General features: G+C 29.6%; 1 protein-coding gene across 1 annotated transcript in view; it reads left to right on the top strand.

The window, feature by feature from the left end:
* Nucleotides 1–25,115, top strand: part of LOC113558750 (hemicentin-1-like) — a 318,777-nt gene that overhangs the window by 173,248 nt on the left and 120,414 nt on the right. Inside the window, exon 4 of the mRNA XM_026964278.1 lies at nt 22,880–22,990. Coding sequence (XP_026820079.1) covers nt 22,880–22,990 — 111 coding nt within the window. The remainder of the gene's footprint in view (nt 1–22,879; nt 22,991–25,115) is intronic.

The following is a 25,115-nucleotide window of genomic DNA, read 5'->3' as shown; positions in this document are numbered from 1 at the left end:
TGTTACATCGCCGGTATTGGATTATAAAATCAATCTATGTTAAACTAGTATAAAAAATTGACGATGGAAATTGAGACACAAGGTGAAAGGTTCAACATGCGATATTGTATCCAAGAAAAATGATGCAAAGGAAACCGGATAAGTCATTGAATAATGTTTATTATATAAAATAAGAACACTATACAGTATACACGTTGTATACTAATTATCTGCCGAAGAAAATGAAAATCAACTACATTATCATTGTATCAAACGTGTAGTTGCTTGTATATTTAGCAATAAAATGGCGATAAATTATAGTAATACATTACTTTAATATTAGTCAGGTATAATAATATATTATAATTTATTAGCCCGTGAATTATATCGTTCTTACGTATCACCTAAGTTTAGCAAAATACTATTATTGTGAATTAAGTAACTATACGACAAAATAATAGCTAATTACTTGGATTTTGTACAAACCTTGAAAACTACATATAATTAATAAATTACAACTTCTAATTAATAATTAATTATATTATATTATTATTTTATTAAATTTATAGTGATAAATAATATATAAATATTAATATAGTCATTAATTAATAATTAATAAATAATATAACTAATCTATGTAGCTATTTAGATAGTTGTCTGAGAATATAAAAAAGAGAGATATGTTAATTTTGAATATTTGTAACACAATAATTTCAACTATTTACTGATTAATTTAAAATAAAACCTTAATTTATGATATTAGTTAAAACAAAATGTTGTGTAGATTTTTGGCTAAATGAAGGTCGTTGCGAGCGGCTTTTGTTGGAATTTGGAATTTCAAACAATTCGACACGGTTAAAGATATGCCAGAGTACCTACCATACCCTATAATTCGGTTAGAAATTGTAGAAAAATGTGTGGGCTATAAACATAAATAGAAATTAATTTTCAAAACAAAAACTGAATTAGATCATTTTTAGTTATGAACCCGTCAAGTGCCAACAAATCTCAGCTACCACGAGTCTTTTTTAAAACACTACTACTGATCAGTCGTTGTGCCTTGGAAATCGACTCGCAGGATATCATTGTTTATCGGAACCTCACACCATACACCAGGTCGTCTAGTTCCAACATTTTTGGAAAGTGATAATCAATACTCGAACATATTACAACAGAACTTCGTATAGTGCACGCTATTTTTTTTAAAAATATTGTTATCTATGTTGTTAAATTTCTCTCGCTGTTAACGGATTCAATATATAAACTAAGTTGCATGTCATCTTTTCCTAACAATATTGGAATTCTCTCTCTGCTATATCACTTCATTTCTCTATAATAATGTGTCTATTACGCCGGAACCGGCTCAAAGTCATTTGCTAAAAGTTTTTGACAAATGTCGTCGTTCCGAATCACCTATTTTTGGACTTAACACTTCAGCGACTGTTTGCGAGATTTGCCTGGTAAAAATTAATGTGCGCCGTATCATAAGAAGTATTGTGCGTTTATTATTGCTATTATCATGTACGAATGACGGATAAAAAATGTTTCGACATATTATTATTTTAAAAAAACCAACGCGCACATCTACTAATAATCTACATTCACATTATATCATACATTGCACCAACGGTCGTGACACAGCTAACGAGTTTTTTACAAATTGTGATTTATTGAGTGAAGGTGATATTATCGTGATATTAGTAGTATATGTATAAACATACGCAAAATATTGGTATAACACTACGTCGTGAACGATTCGTATGGTAATATTATTATTTATTATTCGAATAGCACATATTGTTACTTATTATAGAGTGTTATAATAAATGTATAATAATAATGCGTAGTGTACATACAAGAACCGCAATTTTTCCATTATCTACGCAAAACGGTCCTTCACACTAGATAATTATAGATCGCAATCACGATGGTATACGTCCGGTTTTTATTTTGTTTGTCCGCTACTTGGACAATAATATTATTACTGCACAATTATCATTACAACTGCAATGCTGTTACTCTGGTCTGTCAGCGTGTCTCAGTTGCGACGATACTATACCAAAGACGCTATTTCAATTTTAAAATAAGGCTGCCCAAGTTTTTCCACGATTATAGGTCCCGCACAACGATGCTATTACACAATGCAGGAGCGTTATTTTTTACACGGGATACAAAACAAATTTACTCCTACCATAATAAGGACTCTTTCCTTTGGTCGCGAACTCCGTCGTTTTATCAATATTATCACAATTTTCGGATGATGTAAGTTGATTTATCGTAAATAATTTACCACATACCAATTAATTGCAATAATTTTACTAAACGACTTCTGTTGAAGCACTACAATGTTATATTTATAAAAACCATGCTTAGTAACAAATCTTTAATTTTGATACTGCCAATCAATAGTCAATACTTTATAAAATGTTCATTATTTACTTAACTATAATATTACTAACTACTTTAGTTTTTGCAGTACTGGCAGTTACTGCGCTATTAAACAATCAATACGAACGAATATGATATGGCTAAATATTTATACTTGTAGTTGTGTCTGTTTTATTTTAATTTGATTTGAGTGAAAATTTTTATTGTTGAAAAATTAATGGAAACTTATCATTACTAAGCCACTAATATCTACTCTATTTTTTAATTTTATATTTTTACCGATCACTCACACCCCGAGCTGATCAAAATAATATTTATTTTTGCTAAAACAATCTGTGCGCACGTGTCATACATCAAAAATATTAAATGATTTTTATTAGAGAAAAAATTATTGAACAGTTGTCTGTACAAATATGTATATCTTGAATATATAGTAAAATATACTGTCAAAAACATTGGTGAAATCGACAAATCCGCCATTTTTCGCTTTGTCATCTTTTGACTTTTGAGAGATATACAATTAGTAGCACGATACTCTTCTTGCTATATTCCCCACTCCCACAATATTTATCTAATTCCGTATAATAATGTTATGTTCAGGTTATGTTTCCGTATTGTTTGCGCATGATCAGCAATTTGCACGTCCACCATGTATTTACTATAAAGAAAGCTGGGTTCGTTTCGGAGTTCACAAACACTTGCACACTAATATGTTTTTCTATTTGTTCAAAATAGCTTATTGATTAAACAGTGGAGTTTTCCAAAATTATTAGATATATTTTAATATGTTAGTATAATAATATGTTTGATAAGTAAAAATGTAAGTTTCAATATTTCATTTAAACACTATTAACTACAGTAGGTAGTATATTAGATATACATTTTGTACTTATTCTATATTATTGCTATTTTACTTAGTGTTTTTTGTTATATAATAATATTGTAATTACACCTCATATTTTAAATCAACAAGCGAATTATTTAAGTTTCGATTAAGTATATTTTTTATTTTATTCATAATTTTGATGTTAATTAAAGTGTACATATTAAATATTCATATAATTTTTAGGGACTTTCGGACTCGAATTCTCAGAGTTTATTAAAAATATGTTATATGTAAATAATTAAATGTATCTTTTTTATTATTTATTATGCATAAACACTAAAATAGACTTGTTTTCAGCCATAATATCGTAGCAAATAAATATAGCACTAAAGATAAATAAATAAATAACCCATGAAATCGGGCCAGTTGATTCCAAAGCGTATGTGTGCAAATAACTTAAGACTATATAGTACATACATACGTTAGATTTTTGAGTACAATTTAATATTTTGCTGGCCTGAAGCGCGCAAATAATTCGTTACAGTGGAATTACCCACCGAGTAGGTATATTATATTATTATTGTTGAAAAACACTACGTTCTGTGTTTACCAAAAAAATATTATTTGATAATACTCCAAACGGAATAAATAAGATCTTTTTTTACTTTTTCTATACATTCGTATTATTTTTACGCGATACTGTGTACATATACATCAGTTTCATGTACACACGGGTAAAAAATAAATACAAACATCATATAATATAGGTACCTACTGTGAAAAGAGGATATTGGCGTTTGTGTTTTTATCTTTTCTATTCGGTGTCCATATTGGTGTCCGCTGTCCGCGTCCGTATGTGGAACAATTGGCTGTAGGATATAATATTTTTAGTAATATAAATAATAACAACGATGTTATTTTTACCCTCTCCGTACCGTTACATTGAATATAATGTACTGCACGCAGAGCAATACGGAAAATCTCTGTCAACTGCCATTAATGCTTACAGCACTGCAGAGAAACATTCAACGTGGAGTTGGTCTAAATAACTACCATTTAATTATCGATGGCACACGTCTATTTTTATGAATAAATTATTTAGCTAAGTCGTATTCGTATTTGTCACGGAATCAATATTTATTATTCGATATAAATTACAGATTAGGCAAAGGAGTTCTGTGGAAGAGAATAGGTCATTGTCCAGACCATACATTTTTGTTCAAATACTCCACTCATAAATTAATACTTAAAATGTTTATTAATAATAAAAAAATAATTTAAAAAGTATTTGATATTTTTAAATTTCATATTTATACAACAATATTTTCTAAAACACGTATCTGCGCTTCAAAATATTGAATTAAAATATGGTTTGTCGTTTAAAGAGAATTAAAAAATTACAACTTGGTTACTTTTTTTATATTGAAATATTTTTAACTGAGATTTTTCAACTCGTCTCTATGCTTTTTACGTAATAGCGCTTACTACCTAATCAGTAATTTGACCTCGGGTATATCAATGCGTTTAAAATAATATGTTTACTGTTTCAATAATAATATCAGACTTGTTATCGCTGTTATTATTCGGGGCCGTTAGATATTTTCTTTGTATTTTTACACACATAATATGCGTATTTAAATGCAGGTAAAAAAAAAAAAAAAAAACAATATTTGATAATGTGCAGTAAACAACGGTTTTAGACTTATTTATATTGTATATTTTTGGAATAAGCCGATAAGACCACCATTTGCCCAGTGACACTCGTACAAGTCGGTTATGAAAATAAAAATTAAACGGACAAACAACTTATTTATCTTCTTAGCCATCGATATTGTAACCGCAGTGTCGTAACATCAGAGCAAAGTGGTAAATCGCTTTATATTATACGTATATAATAAGCACGGCCGTTTGCGCATTACCGTCGTCGTCGATCGCACACACACACACGCGCGCGCGCGCGCGCGCACACAGCATTATTTTTCACGTCGTGATGGAGGTGTTTATTTTATTTTCAACGCCACCATAGGTTTGAATTATTTTTCTTTCTTTTTTTATTTATTTATTTATTTATTTTTTATATACAGTCTCGCGCAGATTTTCGGGATTTTTTTTTTTTTTTGTTTTGTTTTGTTTTTAATGTATTTTGTTTGTTTTTTTCACCGTTATGCTAGAGATTTACGGTATATAACTGCGTCGAATGGGAATATTATGCGCGCGCGAATGTCGTTGGTTGTCGTTCGTCACCGAATTTACGTAAAACCGAGTGGGTGCGATTCACGGAGACGATATTATAATATAATATATACTGTATATATATATATATATATGTATCAGGTATATATTATTACTATTACTTTTTTATTCACACACCGACCCTCGTCTTTGTCATCGTCGTCAGTCGTTGTACCACACCTCTAATACCACTTCTCACCCCTAATATCACCACCCCCGGGAACTTTACACTCCTTAATCGTTACGTCTGCCCTCGCGCCGTAGTATATATAGTGTATATTTTTCGAGCAATCCGGTTACGCGCCCCTATCAGGCACAATACTGTTTAAGTGGCGATGGAGACCGGCGTTCGACGTTCGGAAATCGCGTATATTATTCGAAAATAACCATAACTTCATTCGGCGGTAGGTACGATGCACGGGTGTGCCGTCGTGACCATCGAGCACCGTTCGTCGCCACGAAGTCGACACCACCCTCATATTCGTACAAAGTAAGTCCCTAATCTACTCGCATACGCTCCACCAAACGTTGCTGAAACGCGATAGACGATGACACTACCGTATATATTATTATGTCTGTGATTTTATGGTGGAGGGGTGGGAGAGGGGGAAGCGTGCTGTCTTTGTGCAGTACTGTTTTAGTTGTCCGCCCTCCCACAGAGTAACGAGTATCGTCATCACGCGTGTCCGCCCGATTCCCCGATTATACATTATTATTATATAAGAACATTATACCCGTTTAATGAATCGTAAATTAACTGATTTTCTTCATATTATTTAATGTAACTCCATTCTACCGTTACGCGTTTACCGGCCTAACCGGGCGGTATACTTCACCACAAACTGTGGTCGGTGTGGATCCCGCACGATCGTTTTAATAATGTAAAATCAAAAAATATGTATGTAATATTTTAAGTAACACAAAAATAAAAACTATTTATACAGTATTCCTCTCATAAATTGTACTTTTTGTCCTCTAAGACAAATTAAAAAACGATTGCGCACGTCGTCAGTTGAAGTTACATGAACTGCTTATAAAATTGGTACTATGTTATAATTTAATATACAATATGTTTGTTCTTGTCGACACGGACGGCTGGTGCAATGTTCACGATTTCGTGGTGTTGAACGCCGTGTTAATCATAAATGTACAAGCGCGGTGTAAACTCGAAGTTTCGACGTAAAAAAAAAAAACAAAAATATTTTCCACGAATTACGTCGTTGTATTATAGCCGGGGTACCCATAGCAATATAATTATAATATTTTTGATACGTATAGGTATATTATGTACAAATAAAATATTATCGACTTTTCGTTTCTCGCTGCATCACTTTCCTGTAAAACACTGTGGCCTATAATTTTATTTGCCTATCGCGCATATAAACACCATGCTATAATGTAATCACACCGTAATTTTAATGCAAGCCCAAAGCAAAGCTGATTAAAAGCCAACCCGCTGAACCGCACACACGCACACACGCGCACACTATCGTTGCGGTGACCGGTGAAAAATAAATATACGTTTGCGCCGCTTTATGGTTGTATTGCGTTTTTTCCCTCGAAATAGCGGTAGGTACCTACAAAATGTACACGCGTGTGTGTGTATAGCGATTTTAAGATAGGCTGCGATTGTACTCGGCGTACATTCAATTTGTTCGTATTTTAATTAATTCAAATGAGGTATTTTATTTTATTTTTTATTTTTTAGACGAAAAATAAGTTTATATATATAGGTAGGTATAGTGCACATATATTGCAATCGTCACGTCATTATTATAATAACACACCGTATGCATCTTTTCGCGTGGCGGATAGTTTGTAACTGCAATTATACCGTTTTATTAATACGGCGTTCTATTAAACCCACCCGAATAATTTCCAAGTTTAAAAAAAATATGAGATCCAATAATAATTATAACCTTTAGAAATCGATGGTAATATACGTGTATTTTTTTTTCTTTTAAATGAATTCGAGTGGCATATAAACATATTTTTTTTTTTTTTTTAGTAGGGTCATTTGCTTTTTAATTATCACGTTCAATAGTAAAATTACGTTTCACAGAACAAATGGTGTTTTTTTCTTTTATTTATTTTTTTAATTAGAACCCGACGCTAATTTACTTGTAACCGTTCATACGGAACGATGAATTTTTCAGGCCTACATATAATAATATATTCTGTTATAATACAATATATTATTATTTTTCGAGTGATTATTTTATTTTTTCTAGATCGGAAATTTTATGCTTTACGAAGGCGTCGGCGATACACTGCCGTGTTAATTAAAACAATAAAAAAGTTTTAGCCAATAATGGCGATATGAAGGCGCATAAAAATTAATAAAGGTGGCTGTTATAACGAAACGACTTTAGTGAATAGGTAAAATTTAATAACATGTTTTTATACACATTGTGCGACATACAATCGTTTCATTACAAAACAAATTCACATTTTCATCAGTACGTATATTGTATGGATGTTTTAAAATACGATCGTAAATCGCATAAAACAATTAAAATAATAATTGTATTAATGATTTTCATCGTAAAGCTTTCACAATTCCTGCAATTACTGTTGTAATAATGAAACTGTTTTATCTTTTTACGCTTTTGTAATTTTTCGAAAAAAAAAATATTTGACATTGTAAAAAACTGCATTTATATATTAATATGCAGTATACACATAATATACGATTGTACTGTATAATTGCATATGACTGCATCAAAGTTAAAACAACTTAAGTTTTGAAATAAGGTACGTCGTTTTTTCTCGATTCTTTATAATTCTTAAATTTGTATAAGCCTTGTATAAAATTGTTTAGTATAATGTCAAAAAAGTATCATAATACTATTACGAACTGTGATCGGTATTAATAATATTAGATTTTATTGGTGAAGTACATTCAATTGGTTGGAAAAACTTCAAGACTGCACTAAAGTACAATGATAAATTTTATTTTGACAAAATTAAAATAAAAAAAAAACCTTTCCGAATCTTGACATTGACAAATGTACAATACGATTGTTCTTATGCCGATTATCTACGGTCTACACTATTGGAATGAGTTTACAGTGTTTTTTTTTTCACAGCATATTTGAAGTAATTATTTTCATTTTTTTTTTTTTTAAGTTTGAAAATATAAAAAACAGTGGTTTTTAAGTTAAGTTTTCAAGATCAATACATTTAGAGTTTTAACTATTAAGCAATATTAAAAATCTAATTTTATGGTAAATAGTGGTAAACTATTTTTAATGTTATTGTCAAATCTTCAATAAATTCATTATTAACCGTATTCACAAAGAATCAGTGATAATTTATTAAGATTATATTGTATAATACAATAATTATTAATAATAATTAATGTTGTACTACGTAATATATATTTTATTAAACGTTTTAATATATCAGACAAAAATATCGAGATACCTACTTTTTGATTTATTATTATAAAAACAATTATTAAACAAAAGTATAAATATAATATATGGAAATGTGCCCAATCAGAGTTGAGTAACTTCTCAGACGTTCGCTGGTTTATAGTATTTTATTCTTATTATTTGCATCATAGTATGTATAAATGCGTTTTATCCTAATATACTAATACATTATTTTTGCGAATTTGATAATAGCCTGAGATCCAATTGTCTACACCAGGCTTAACGACCTAAAAATAAATTGGCAACCATGATCTTTTTTCTATTTCTTCGTTACTATCTCATTTAGGTAGGGATTTTTTTTTTGCTTAGTGTGGCTTTTAATAAAGAGCTTAGATATACATTGGATATTATATTCTGCTTTTCTGAATTGGTCTTACATTTCCCAGCTATATTTTGTTAACTTGACTTTTTATCACACGTAAAACTAAAAATAATAATAAATACAAAGTAATGGTGGTTGTATGTAAAACAATAATGATTTCGTAATAATATACACACAATCATCACAATAGTATTATGTTCAATGTATATGTATTTAAATTTGTTTGATCGCATTACACGCAATCGTTATTTGAGTTATCTGCGATAACAATAATAAAAGTACCAAAAATAATGCTTTATACTTATACATAATGAATTATTATAGTTAATAGTTATTATTATTTAAGTAGGTTATATTGGAATTAGACATTTTTCAATTGAATTAATATCCAAGAGCACATTATAAGATGTTTATAATTGTTTCACACTTTTGTTATTATTTGTTTTACAGTGTAAACATTAATAATGGTTTTACGTCCATTGTGCTTAATATGTGTTTATAGATTATAATATGACATACGAAATTAAATATAGCAAATGTTGGCTTATATAATTATTATTCAACAAATATTCGATGTTTAATTTGTTTCACGGAACCGATTCTTCACTGAAAGTTTTAATTAAATATTTAATATAATACTAAAACCGTTTACTTCTTTTAAAACAATACATAATTATTTTACCAAAATATGCCCGTAACGGTATTACAAAGTTTAGTTTGTACTTATTCACGTCTTACTTTTCCTCTTTGTCAAAATATATAAAAACTCTTAATAATATGTTACGTGTTTAAATATAATAAACCTTTAGGATGGTTTTTACAGATTAATCAATAAAGGCAACTGTTGTTTATATGAACACTTTTTAAGTGTTTCATAAAAGTGCCTTATACAAAAAAAATGTATATACATATATAAATAAAAAACATAATATTATATTTTTTTAGAAAAAACGTACTTATATGTCTGCGTTACATCCTTAATAGACTATTTCTTTGTAATTATTAATTGCATGAATTATTTTAGTCTCTTACTAGCTGATAATTAATAAATTCTAATGCATAGTGCCTATTTTGTTTTATTTTTTTCTGCCTTAAAATGTACTCTGATAAATTGTTTATAGTTACATCAATTTCGAAGACAGGCTGTAATCTATTTTTCTATCATTCGATCATATGTTGTACATACATATGTAGTGTTAAACTTAATCTCACAATATCATAATACTACAACCGCATGATGGTCAGCGTGTTTCCGACCCCAAAGCGGTTGAATCGTATTGTGGTGAAACACTACTGTAGTTTCAGAATAGTTACCTACTTCTCACTCTCACCTCTATCTCACTCTCTCTCTTATTCTTTTTCTTCTTTTCACTGTCTCTCATTTCTAACTTAACTGTTTTCTTCCCACGTTTTTAAAAATATTTAATGTAAGTCAAATTATAACAAATTCCTGAAATTCACTAATCATGATTTACTTATTTAGCTACAATTTGCAGGTTTAAATTGTTCAAAAGATAAACGATAATTTATCATACAATCGTATTTTTTTGTTTACTAATATTTTAAATTTCATTTGAATAATAAAAATTAACAATAATAATATTATTATATACGAGTATATATATATATATATATATTTAAACTTAAAAAAAAATGTAAGATAGATCACTCTTGGGATACTATATTGAACTTTAGAATCCTAACATACTTTCTGAGTATTTTTCTAAATCTTTTGATCTTCATGACATATCTACAGCCAAGTACTTATCAACTCCAAATAGTTAATAGCTCTCAAATCACTTTTTCCTATTTTACTGACAACCAAATATAACTTTCCGGTTAATATTAAATATATTATTATCAAAAAACTTCCCAAAAAAAAAAAATCTCTAGTCCATGACTTTATAGTAACTTCGTTGTAAATAAGCTATTTAATAAAATAATCATTTTTCTATCATACAATCTAAGTAGATACTCGAAAACGCCCAATATAGATATTTTATTCAACAAATTACCACAAAAGCCTGCTTCGTATAGACATTACAGCTATAAGCCTTCTTTCAACCAACCTATTCTAAAATATCTGAGAACGTACTCTTAAAAGAATCATCCACTATCTCGCTTGTTTCAATAATATAAGACACTCGACTAGACTACATAATAAATTTAATATAATAGGTATCTATTTAATTGAAAATAAAAAAAAAAAACAATACTACACAACAGCTTTCTTAGATGTTTCACAAGACTTTTATCAGGTCTGACATGATGGACTACTGTATAAACTTAAAAAGTTTTAACCGATTCTTATTCTCTCTTAATTAAATTCTTTCTATCAAACCACCCCTTTACCGTCTGTCTAAATACCACATGCTCAGCTTGTTACATAATTAAAACAGGTATCTCTCAAGGAAGTGACATTTAAACACTAAAACTTTTCAAGCATTTCAATCAATCTGAATGCGACAAATAACTCTCTCTCCCTTTTGTATTTCACCAACAAAAATCTTTATAAAAACCTAACAATATTTCTATTCATAATCAATTCACTAAATTATATTATTCTAAATTTCACAACAATTCAAAAATCCACTATCAAAAAACCGTCATCCACTTCACTCACCGAATAATTCCATTATATGTTCCTTATTAGGGTAGTGTTACCAAATGTCTGTTCGTGAATCGTGATTTTATTTATATTATATTTTTCCATGTTACACTATTATGTTATTAAACTTATTTAGTCTAGTAAAGATTACAAATACATTTTGTAAACGAATAATAACAATACAATATATATATAAAAGTTTAAAAACTCAATTTTTTTTCTTAAGTGAAATTTAAATAACGTGTTTTGTAATATATCCTGACGTTTTGCAAATTATATTATATGTTATATACTGTAACGTACAACTATGTATACGCTTGTATATTATACATCATGTTCAAACACAACATTTTGCGGTTAAAAGTTAAAACCTTGGATTACATATTTATACTCGGGTCAGTAATTTAAATGATACATTGAGTTAGAATAATATTATTAATATTATTGTAAATATGTTTTCCGCAACGCAGAATTTGCACACGCAGCCATTAGAATTTACATCGGTTTGAAGAGTCGAATCAAACTACAAAATATACTACGTTAGTATCGCATAAATTGTATGGTATGTTACAAATCAAGACGTCCATAAAAATTAAAATATTTTTCACCGACAAAGCACATTTTAGACTCAAACACGCGCTGGTCAGTCATTCGTTTTGGGGTTCTTATGTTATAATAATACGAGTAAGTAATGAAATACTTAGCGCACGCGCATCACATACCGATTATAGCAATACTTTCGCGAAAACAAAAATATTATACAGTATTTTTCGTACAACTTAGTCTGCAGTTATTATACCTCGCCTAAAACACTATGCTGAACACGCAAACACGAAATTCCGAGGGTAAAATATAATATATGTACATGTATCACACATCTTGTAATAATATGCTAATACACGAGTATAATTATTAATCAATGTATACGACGCATTTAAATATTGTTATTTAATTTTTTTTCGATTTCACTTTGATATTTTGCGTTTTAACGTGCAGCTAAATTTATTAAAATCATATGATTCATTTCAATTTTTAATAACGTCGATAATGCCGTAATCCTACGGTTATGTAGGTTGATCAAAAGTATACTATAACGTATCTTAAGTTGAATGAGTGTCATACACTTCGTTAAATATCATCTTATTTATAAAGCTATTTTCATTATGTATTTCAGTAATTCGTAGTAGGATTAAATCGGTTTTGATTTTCGTTTCCTGCGAATTTATGCTTTCCAGCCAGCACGTCAGTAAAGATGACTGGTGATAAGCTTTTAGAAATAACCTATACACGATGCACAAACCGGAAGTTAAATAGTTTACGTGTTCGAAGAAAACTAAACATTATAATACCGATCTTTCGATTTCAAAAGTACTGTCTTAAAATCATAAATATCTAGTATTAACTCAAATACCTATATGCACTGTCGTTACAAAAATACGTAATTAACGACGCGGGCCCGCAATCAAAATATAATGATTATTATAATATATTTTGGTTACGGGGCAAATTGTCTAGGGTGTGCTAGTGTGAAGCTGTAGCACACTATACAAGAGGGACGCTGGACGTTTAATAATATTACTTGTTGGATATTTTTAGTTTTTCATCGTAGAATATGGGGACGCATAATATCTACTAATGCACCTCCATTTCAGAATACCGGTAGACGACTCTACCACAATGCGTGCGCAATCAACGGTTGTCGTAGAATCGTCGTTATTTAATTTCATTTATGAAAATCAGTGATAGACTTTGACAATGCTCTAACTTATCACACCGTATAGGCCATCTCATGCGAAAACGATTTTTGTATAAACAATAAAAATGTAAAGATACGTAAAGCGTATCGTTTTTCGACAGTTGAACACTAAATCATCATTATTACAAAGACTTACACGAGTTGTGTATATTTATTATAATTGCTGTTGTTTATTAATTGTCTTAAATACACTTTGCAGCTTATCGTATGATAACAGTAATATAATATATTATTTATACGTGGAATTTCTATAACTTGCGATCGCACTGTATAATAATGTGCTGTTAGGGGGTGTTTCAAAATGTGCTGCAGACCCCGAGCCTATGAATTACCATTCCTCAATCGCCCCACGTCCGTACAACGCACGTATTTGGTTTACTGCACAACAACGACATGCTTTGGGTCAAAGAAACTTTGTGGTGAGTTCCCTCCAAATGTATTTATAATAATTATTATGTACTGCGATAAACTCATTATCCGGCCTTTGCCGTGAGCCAACTCGAAGTCACGTAGTAACGCGTAGCTTATTTTGAGGTGAAACCGATATAATAACTTAGGGTGTAGGGGATGCGAAAACAGCCTACCGGTATAACCGTAGCCAAAATTGTTTTTATTTTGGACGGACGTTGCGTTTAGAAAAACATTGGTTTCGAAGTCCTAGGGGGATTATAATAAAGGACACTAAAAAATAATAAGCATATATGACCTATAATGAATTGTTGTTGCATATTACACATACCACAATACTATTATTTTTACTAGAAGTTCTAATACACCCATAGTGAAATATATCATCATAATATTATTATTTATTATTTTTTTTAATATTACATTATATATAATATCTAATACTTACTGTACCTTTTTTTAGATGAAAAATAAATTTCCAAATGTTACTTGTGGTGCTAAACTGTATACATAACATAACTGAACTATTTCCTTGAGAATATTCGGTTGAGAAAACATATTAACGAATTTAGACGAATGATTGATTAAGCATACGGATAGCGTTTTGACTGTATTTACGCATCATATATATATATATTAATATATATGAACCATTTTATAACTATATGTATATGTTTTGGGTTGTAGATGCATTATATTTAAAAGGAATATATTTTGTTTTCATTCATACTTACCGTAATATTGATAATACTGAAATATTTAGGGTATAAGCTTTAAGCCCATAAAATATTCAAAGAGTAGTAGACCCGAATTAAATATATAATTTGAAACTAAATAGTTTATTAACATAGAAATATTTTTAAAGTAGAATACCATGTAGATTTTCTAGGTATACAAATTATACATCTATTACTGAATTATCATTATAATTATATGTTTATATACGAGTATATATATATTATGAAATATGGATAGAAACAATTGTATGAATATTAAAGTTATTGGTAATATCTTTACAGTTGGTTATGATATTATTAAATTACAACAAAAAATATATGTAAGAATGTATTGTTAACTTGAAAATGTTCAATTTTAAATAAACTAATTGTAAAGTGTAGTATTATATCTATTATCTACTGTCAACTATATTCTTCTTTAAACAGAATCGAAAATTTAACTTTAGTTATTAATAAATTATAATATGAAAATCGTTGATGTTGACATAGTTTCGTTAAAAACTCAAGACTAATAAATAGGTTCACGAATTCTAAATTAAAAAAAAAACAAATGTGTTATTACAATTAGATGGACAATTTAAACTACAAAATACAAAATTAAAATGATAATATTAATGGCGTGGTATTGTTTTGAAAAAATATGTAGGTATTTATGTAAAACTAAAAAAGTGGTACGGTGTTAACATTTTATCGAAAAATATTTTACCAAGCGTGATTAAAAACATGAAATTATTTTTTATAATCAGTAATATAATCTAGATTTTACACGAAATAGCAACATGATAAAAAAATGTGCATGTCTCTTGATTGACGAACGACAATGGGCTATTATTGTAGCCTTGTATAGGTTGTGGATACTGGGCAGCATAATATTCTGCTGCCTTTCACCCCCTCACCATCACCTCAATACGCCACTGACTGCAGTCTTACTTAACTAAAAGTGCTGCGAAATGATTATAACATATATATAGCTGCAGTTAATAAATATGATATATGTTCATGTATAATACCTTAACGTTATCTCATTGTGACGTCAGTATAATATACTGATATGTATATATGTATACTGAATACTTATATGTATCATATAGACTTCCATTATTACAATAATTATATAACCGTAACACATTCCGTATATTGTACGAGGCCAGTTCTCGGATTTTGTTTCTATTATTTTTGTTTTCGGTGGATTTCTCTATGGCAACCGGCCCGCGGCCGAAGCAGTCATGTGAATTTTATATGTTGACTTAGTAATATTATATTATTTTCACATTTATACGTTTATATAGTATTGCAGTGCTGTACTCGGACACAGTATCTCGGCGACGGAAGTCACGTTTACATTAAATGTATATCTATGGCATGTAGCTCGTTCGATTGGATTCGTACGGCGTATAAATTGCACAAATAATATAGGTGATATTATATTATTATAACTTGACAGAAATCGATTCAAAGTTGTCTGTCGAATTGTAAAATTTCAGTGACCTATATGGAGACGATGCGAAATAAGTAACTGTTACCATTTCGGAAAAACTGAGATACAGAAGAGTCGTGTTATCATTATTGCAATCAAAATGACGTTATAATATCATGCCGTGCGATTGAAATAGTTTTGAAAATTGATTGACATTATTAACTATTACGATTAAATATAAGTATTAAAGTTAAAAATAGGATTCGAAACTCAATTCCTGTCAATTTCTTTTTTTTATATTTATTGGTAGGTAGATCCGTTACGTAGGTACATATGAATAGGCATCCATATTTCAATATTTAATCACATATTTTATAAGTTTATCAATGGAAACTAGGAGAAATTTTACGGTGAGTTGTTTATTATTTATTATAGTACTATACAAAAATTAAGTAAATTTACTTATATTAATATAAGTTGTAAATCTAATTTTTGATAAAATTATTATTATTTTTAAAAATTAAAATATATATAATTTAAGAAAAAGTTGACATTAACATTTGTTGTTATTTTAATTTTTTATCAATACAATTTGAATTAAAATAATGTAATTAAATTAGTTTGTAGGTACATTTAAAAAAAAATGGAATTAAAATCTAAACATCTACATGTTATTTAAAACTAAGTAAAAAAGGGGGGAGGGTTAGACATTTATAAGGATCGAAATATGTTGATTGGTTAGGATGTTCATCACCTCAATACAGCTTTATATGTCATTGAAATATCAAATTTATGACTAATATGATATATCATATTGATAAGAGTCTAAAAATATAAAATTGAATTTTGTGTTATAAATTTGAATGACCATGATTATATATTAATGATTTTATAATAAAGTAAGTACTAATAATGCTGAAGTGTCACATATATTTTGTAATAGCATTAAACAAAATTATACGTTTTGTTAATTAAATTTATACACAATGATAATTATTATATTTTTACTTTATAAGTAAAATTATATAAATATATATATACACGTATTCTTATATTCACTTTGTAAACAACTGGATAATTTAAGAAGGAACTCCTCTCAGCTGGTACTTACTGCGATTCTCTTTCTGAAATGTATAAAGTAAAAATAAATAAATATATTTGAATGTATTAATAATAAATAATTGCAATACAAATTGAATTTTGAACTTACGTTAGTGAAATTAAGTTTGTGAACATTAACTCAAAGTCGAATTAAGTGTTACCATTATATGAAATTTTATGTTTAAAAAAATTGACAACATTTCAAACAAGATTTCTGAACAATGAACATTTTGGAATTACTGCGTTTTTGTTAAGTACGGCTGAATAATATTGGTATATTATAGTTTGTATTAGTTCGCCTTAGCGAAACTTATTTAACTTCTTAGGTGATGGGTTAAATAATATAATATTTTGGAAACGTATTTTGAGTTTATAATGTAAGTTGTAACAAGTGCAACTTGTGATGGGCGGATGAATCACCCCTTAAATTTGTGAGTTTTAACATGAATACAAATCTACCACTAAGACAAAATCTTATACTTGCCACTGAATGCTTATAATAATTAAAAAAAATGTTGTTTCGACAATAAATACATAAACAAGCAGATTGTTTTTATTTAAAACAGAATAGTTACATATTTATATTATGAGTATTTTTGAAACACTATTTTTAAAGTACTATTTAAAATCAACTAAAACTACTGAATTACAATATAAATTTTCTAAATAAATGTATTGCGTTGATTGTGCATAAGGTATGTGATGGGGTGATCGTAGGGCGATAAATATTTAAAATAAATTAATAATAATTATTACAAACGCTATATATGCACGGTCATAATATTGTGATGTTATAATTGAGATTAAAAAAAAAAAACAGTTTTTTTTTATACGATTTTTTTAAATGATGTTTCTGTAATGTTTTAAATAATTTATAAATGTTTTGAAATAATTACTATGTTTTGTTTCAAGTGTAATATATAAGATCATTATAAAGTGCCAAACATCATGTTTATATTATCTACGCCGTTGTTGTATATACCGTTATCCATACAAAAAAATCTATATTTCATTGAAAAAATTACAATTAAAATGTACATACATGAAATGTATTGTATTATCATACAATTTTAAAGTTTTACTTAAAACGTATATAATGTATATATAATGTTTTTTAAAAGGACCACTTGTTCAATGCACATTCCAACCCTGATTATAATCTATTTAGTATTTACCACTTTACCTATATTGACACCACAACATATTATCACATCGAAATTCGTCCATAATTTATGATGCTGTAACATATTTCCTCACTACGTTAGGTAATTATTACTATATTTTATTTGTCGTAATGTTATTATTGTTCAAAGTTTAGTTATTTAACACTCCCACCGTCACTCGCCGTTGATTTTCATAATATGATAGTTGATAGTTAATATAACAGTATTAGTGACGACGATATGAAGTATTTCATAACTATTATTGTATCGTTTTCATAATATTATGACGATAATAGCTAATGTTGTAAGTTCAGCGTTACTTTTTCACGTAATATACATGGCTTGAAATTCGCAACATTTATATATTATTATTTTTGGGAAATCCTGTAAAATCGAGTGGGAAAAATCCACGGCCCACATAATATACATATCTAATGTAACCTAAATTTGTTATAACGTATATTTATGGCATTTAACGCTATAAGGTATGTGGAAATTTAAGGTTGTAAGTACCACTCCATAGCATATTATGTTTACTTTTGTATAAAATAATAAATCAAGTATGGAAAATATATATTAATTAATATAGTTAGAGGTATATTAAAATATGTACATTTTTTAAAAATATAGGATTATACAAAATCAAAAACACTTACATAGCCTGATATAAATTATTGTTATGTCTTATTTTAATACGTAAACATCTATATATAACTATTTAAAATTAATTTTTTAATTGCATTTTTATGTTTTATACAATATTATTATAATAGTATGGTTTAGATTTTTTCAAAAACAAAACATATTACAAAATAATATTGTAAAATTATACACAAAAATACACAAATATCGTTATATACTAAAAGGAACATTTTATTTTGTATTTTTTTTTTTTTACATTTTCAGCAAACTTATTTTATAAATCTGTTAAATTATTATTTTCCACGCTCGTCGCTAAATTTTAGCGCGCGTGATTAAATGATTTAAAGGGCTTGTTTCATGTTACATATTAAGTACAAATACAAACACATATTTTATTGTCACTCTTTCAAACGCTGATAATATAGGTAAGTACCCGTGCAATTTAATATATTAAATCAAAACCTATGGGATGACATACTATTTATGAGTCTTTTTGACTGCTAGCTTGGCAAGACGACGAAGGGTGACGGGTGAAAAAAACAATTTCTTTCGACGCTCTGGGAAAGTAATTGAATATTCCTTGGTTCTCGGCAGTGGAAAATAACTAAGGAATTTTGTCGTGAAGCTATATACACTTGAATGCTGCTGTGGGGGGGGGGAAACTCCACTCTCTCGAATATCTTATCCACCAACAAAATATTTTTCAATTAGACAAATGAGAAAAAAACAGTACACCGGTATTCGAACGATTCCGGTACGATTTTTATTTTTGTTATTATTATTTTTTTCTGTTGACCAACTTGTCAAATATAATTTTATTGGAATTTTATAGTAAAGCTAAATAATACTCATATGAAAAAAAAATATTCCGAGTAATCCACGTGCCATTTTACTAATCAGAACAAGTGTTCGTTTTTAAAATTATGTTCCTTTTTTTATTATTATTATGTGTGAGAATTTTAACAAAATGAAAATCGTGTTACATTTTTGCTCATTTTATGTTTTTTTACAGGGGATTATAATTTTTAGAATACTCATCGAATGTAAAATAAAAATTGAAATCGGAATAAACTAATATTTTTATTAAAATAAATATGAATTCCAAACCATAATTATTGACAGTGATAGGAATTTTCAATTATTATTTTTTTTTTTTATTTGTAAGTTGACATTATAACTATGTTTACAGGCGCATCACTATCATATACTTCGAATTAAACCGTTATAATAGTATAAAATTATATAAAATATTTTTATTGTTATTGTCAGTGCTTCGGAATATGAAAAAACTTCTTCTAGAAACTTAGCCTAACCTTACTATCAGCCAAGAGATGTGGAAATATCTTAGCTATAAAATAGCGTAATATAATATTTACCAGATGAGGCCAGAATAAAAATGACGAAGGGTAGGTATTGAAATACTGAGAAATAAGCTGCAGACCGTCTACGTCGTTGTATTATTTATTTTCAAGACTAGTAGAATTATTCGTGTATTTCAATATTTATGATCTGACTTAACCACCACATAAATAATACACCTACAGTCGTTTGAAACGCGTATCAGCGTACTAATAATGTGCACCACACTCGCTTAATACATGATTATAAGGACAACATCACTATGTATACTAATCGTTTGAAATGTATACAGTATACACTAATGCATTTGTATAAAATATGCACTAATCTTGGATAATGTTAATATACCGCTGAATATATTACTATAGTTTCACGCGTGTAACTTGGTTTTAAGACGAATTCGGTAGATAACACGGGCCATTTATCATAGAAAACGTCGTCATAATAATAATGTTATTCTAAAGCGTTATAGTACTAAAAACAATAACTTACTTAAAGCATTATATTACGTATACTATTATAATAAGCAAGTACCCCTATACGTTGATCTCGTTCAATTCAACCTAATCTTCTCGCGTGGAATATGTGTGCACACAACGGTTTGGTTCGAATCTTTGGTATTTCTAGCGACTTTATGATAATAATATGTTATACACAGTGTTAATCTGCCGTTTTTCCCGTGCCCTATGGATTTACGCCATTGTGTACGGCGGCGGCACTCGTCTAAAAGAACTACCCACTGCAGTTTAATTTTTATTCGAGTAATCGAATTAATAGCACTGATTAATTGTTGGAATTTAATATTTATTTAATTGTCAGCAAATAATAAATAATATACTAAATATAAACTTATAACCGAATTCGGGGACCCGTTAGGCAATGAGTATATAGGACTATTAACACAATACGCGATGATACTATTATAATATTTAATTAAAACGACTTCGTACCGAAGAAACTCGATCAGCCAATCCATTGCCAAACTGAAGTATTTATCAAAATAGAATTAGTGTTTGTAACTAATAATTATTATAGTGATAACTCTATAATAATACCTCAACACACATACTGTACTATATATTTAGCACAGCATCCAATCGTTTCTATTGATATATATATATGTATATATACACATATACATTATATCGCGTACTGTGTGATGAGTATCGTAGTGAAAGGGTCGGACGCAGAAAAGAGGATTAGACCTTAAACGTTTCCTCTGTTCTAATTACAATAGGTCCAAAATACTGGACCATATATATACACGCCGAGGGTGGCGTGAGTATGTATATTCACACAGCTGCTGTTGCTAACAAAAGTCGGCGGTGACGATTGGACGAGCTTCCTGGCGGCAGGCGTGGGTGGCGAAAGGCATCGACAAATTGTGTGTCGTAGGGCACGTGTTATTGTTAACCGAATACGGTGGTGTTGGCCAAGTCCATTTGTAATTTTTCCACCGGAAGAGCTTTAGCCACGCACTACAAATGACCGGTGCAAATTGTTTCGCTGAAAGGAAAATGTATATATATATATATATATATAAATCGTGTACACGTCGTTTTCCCAGGCCGTCCGCCGCAGGGTCGGCACTATACCACTGCCAGTTGATTAGGTTCATTGGTCCACGATCGCGCAACAATGATTTTCCATCCGAACGGTACACGAGCGTTGCCGAGTATATAATATAAATATATATATATATATATATATATAGAGAGAGAGAGATGAGAGATAGAGAGAAAGAACGACTATGGGACATTGTTCGAATCATGGTAAATACCACGGGTGTCGTGGTCGGCGATATATATAATAGGTATATACCATAAATATATATATATATACACGGTTATAAAAGGTAGGTATAGCGGTATTCATCGTCGTCTACACCGTCGTCGTCATTGTCGTTGTCGTCATCTTCGCCGTAGTTGTGGTAGGGAGAGGGAGAGTGCAGAGATGAGGTTGATAGCGTTGTAGGATATAGTGTCGGCAGTGACGGTAGCGGGGAAGTTGGCTTTGTGGAAATAATATATATATAATAGCTCCGGTCCAAGATATGGCCGGAAAGGGAAGCCGCGTGGACACACAATAGCCGAACAATTGTCGTGTCTACGGTGGCTTCCCAAATCCTCCCCCCCCAAACACGCGCGCAGTCCTCGCGCCATCATTCCCTAGTCCTCTGGCTCTACTGGTCGCGCACCACCGCCCTGCCAGCCACTGACACTTGGGTCCACCGCATCGATTTCCGTCGGTTTTTGGCGTTGTCGGACGATGATAATAGGATAGACTCGTGCGATTTAATATTTACGACTGACCGCGTCATCATTCGCCGTTTATATACGCGTGTCGCTGTAATATATCGTCGTCCTAAAATAATTACACTTTATTATTATAATTGGCACCTGTATACGCATAATAATAATAATAATAATCATAATAATAATATTGCATTTAATAATGACGTCACGATCTAATTGATTAATGGTGGTCGTGTTATTTTGTTTCAGTGCCGCCCGAACATCCGGTGGTGTTCGATAGGTTGGGAAGGCAATTGAACATGACGGTCGGTCCACTCGACGAGGGCGACGGAATTGCGCTCATTTGTCGCGTCATCGGTGGTAAGTGATTTTTCTCTACACCCGCGTTTGCCGTTTAAAAAATCGCGCACGGCGATCACAGTATTGAAACGGTTTTATGCAGTTTAAATACTAAACGTGTTATAAGCTCTGTAAGCATTACGATATTATTGATTTTTTTATAATATGTATTATATGACATATTATAATATATGTAATGCGTGTCAACGATAGTCTGCAGTCATATAATTGTCACCGAACAACTACGATAGTATGTCGTGATAAACTGTTCAGTAAGAACCATTTAAGACGGTTCGGATTATTAGCTGTGTCGTTCGTGTGCTTTTTGATTTTGCTACAGTAAATACGCTGAGAGATGACGATAATAATAATAATTGAAAAGAAGTTCCCCGTTGTATACGTGAAAAAGTTTTAAATATTTTCTCGCCAATGACCCAATCGTTTTATTATTTAGCTTTAATTTTTCCCTCCGTAGACTTTAAAAATAATTTGAACCCTTGTTTTGTAAATGAGATACATATTAAGACGGATGCAGATACAGATTCAACATTATATTGTTTATTTTGCACTCAAAGATTAATTAAATTAAATATATAATTATCGCACGATGAAGAGGATTTGAGAAATAAATTCGTGGATACAAATTGAATGAATAATGTTAAATTAAGCCGGTTCTTTATATTTTGTCATTTTATTGTAACAGTTATTAATAGTTATTGATAGGTTTAAAATATATTGACGGTATTAGCTATTTGTGTATTTAAATTCGGCAATTACACGATACGTATAGTGTATTAGTTCTTATTAGTTGGTAAAACTTGTCAAATTTCCGGCTAGTACCTATATAATATTGTGTTTTGATATTGTTTGAAATGTGCATTTGAATTGTAGTATAAAACTATAAGCTGTCATTAAATAACCATATCACGAATTTAGAGTATGCATATTTTATGTTTAGAAAATATTACTCGAGTGTTTCGCGTTTTTCAAATACATACCTATATTTCAATAACTATAGAAAATATTAGCATTGACCTATTCATTAAGCGGGAATGAGTTCAATTCGTTGCTTGAAAACAAATATTGGTATAAGGTTATTAGCAAAGTATAGTTTAAAATGATAAACATCAAATCTATCATTGCTTCTATAGGGTTCCTTAGCTGGCATATTCATTGCGCTTTTGGCCAAACAATATTTTCGCCCTCTGTATACACCACTAAGCACGTTATGAAAATATTGTACTCCTTATCGTATCATCTCTGATTATAATTCTGCTGATATTCATATTACGCTATATAATGGTGTATAATATATAAAAAAAAAACCACAAATATACAAAACGCATACATTTTAAAAACAAGCAATAGTTTTTTTTCTGAATCGTTTGTGAATATTGTGTATTACAAATCGTATTTTCGTACAATATGATTTTAATAGTAAATGTCTTAACATTTTTCTATGACAAGAAATTATAAGTGGGTGGGTATTTTGAGTAGATTTTTTGTCCTAATCGACCATGTCCCTTATTCAACTCAATATCTACCGTAGGGTCTCTATCCTATTCATCATTGATTCTCTCTATAATTATACACCTACACACCTACGAACATGGTTATGTGAAATTCGTGGTGGTGAATTATACGACTCTCGGTACAACTATTTATAAAACTAAACTTAAAGCTGTTCTCCAACAATTAGGAACTTACGGAAGTTATTAACCAAACAACTATATCTGTAGTTAGTACCTATGGTTATACGCTCAATTACTGTAAAGATTAATTGAATATTCAACACTATAAATACAAACTGCACTAATAATTTAATTTAATAATTTATTAGCTATTAACTCTATATTATTATAGTTTCTGATCAATGGAAATATTGACGTTAATCATTATATACCATTTTAAATATTTAATACGTATTACGTATTATTGGTCTAGCATTAGATTTTTAAGGATTCAAACACAATATTTAAGATGATAAATCAATTTTTTTTATCATTTTAGTAGGTAGGTATACGTTTTATTCATATTAAATAATAAGGGTATAATCAATATGTTTTTATATATAAACCACTATTATTAAAATATCAACAGTATAATTTTATGAAATAATTGACATAGCAATAATATTGCCATATTT

Source organism: Rhopalosiphum maidis, chromosome 4 (genome assembly GCF_003676215.2).
Source record: "Rhopalosiphum maidis isolate BTI-1 chromosome 4, ASM367621v3, whole genome shotgun sequence".
Classification (NCBI taxonomy): domain Eukaryota; kingdom Metazoa; phylum Arthropoda; class Insecta; order Hemiptera; family Aphididae; genus Rhopalosiphum; species Rhopalosiphum maidis.
Note: the sequence above shows the minus strand (reverse complement) of the source record. Positions and strands in the feature narration are given on the sequence as shown.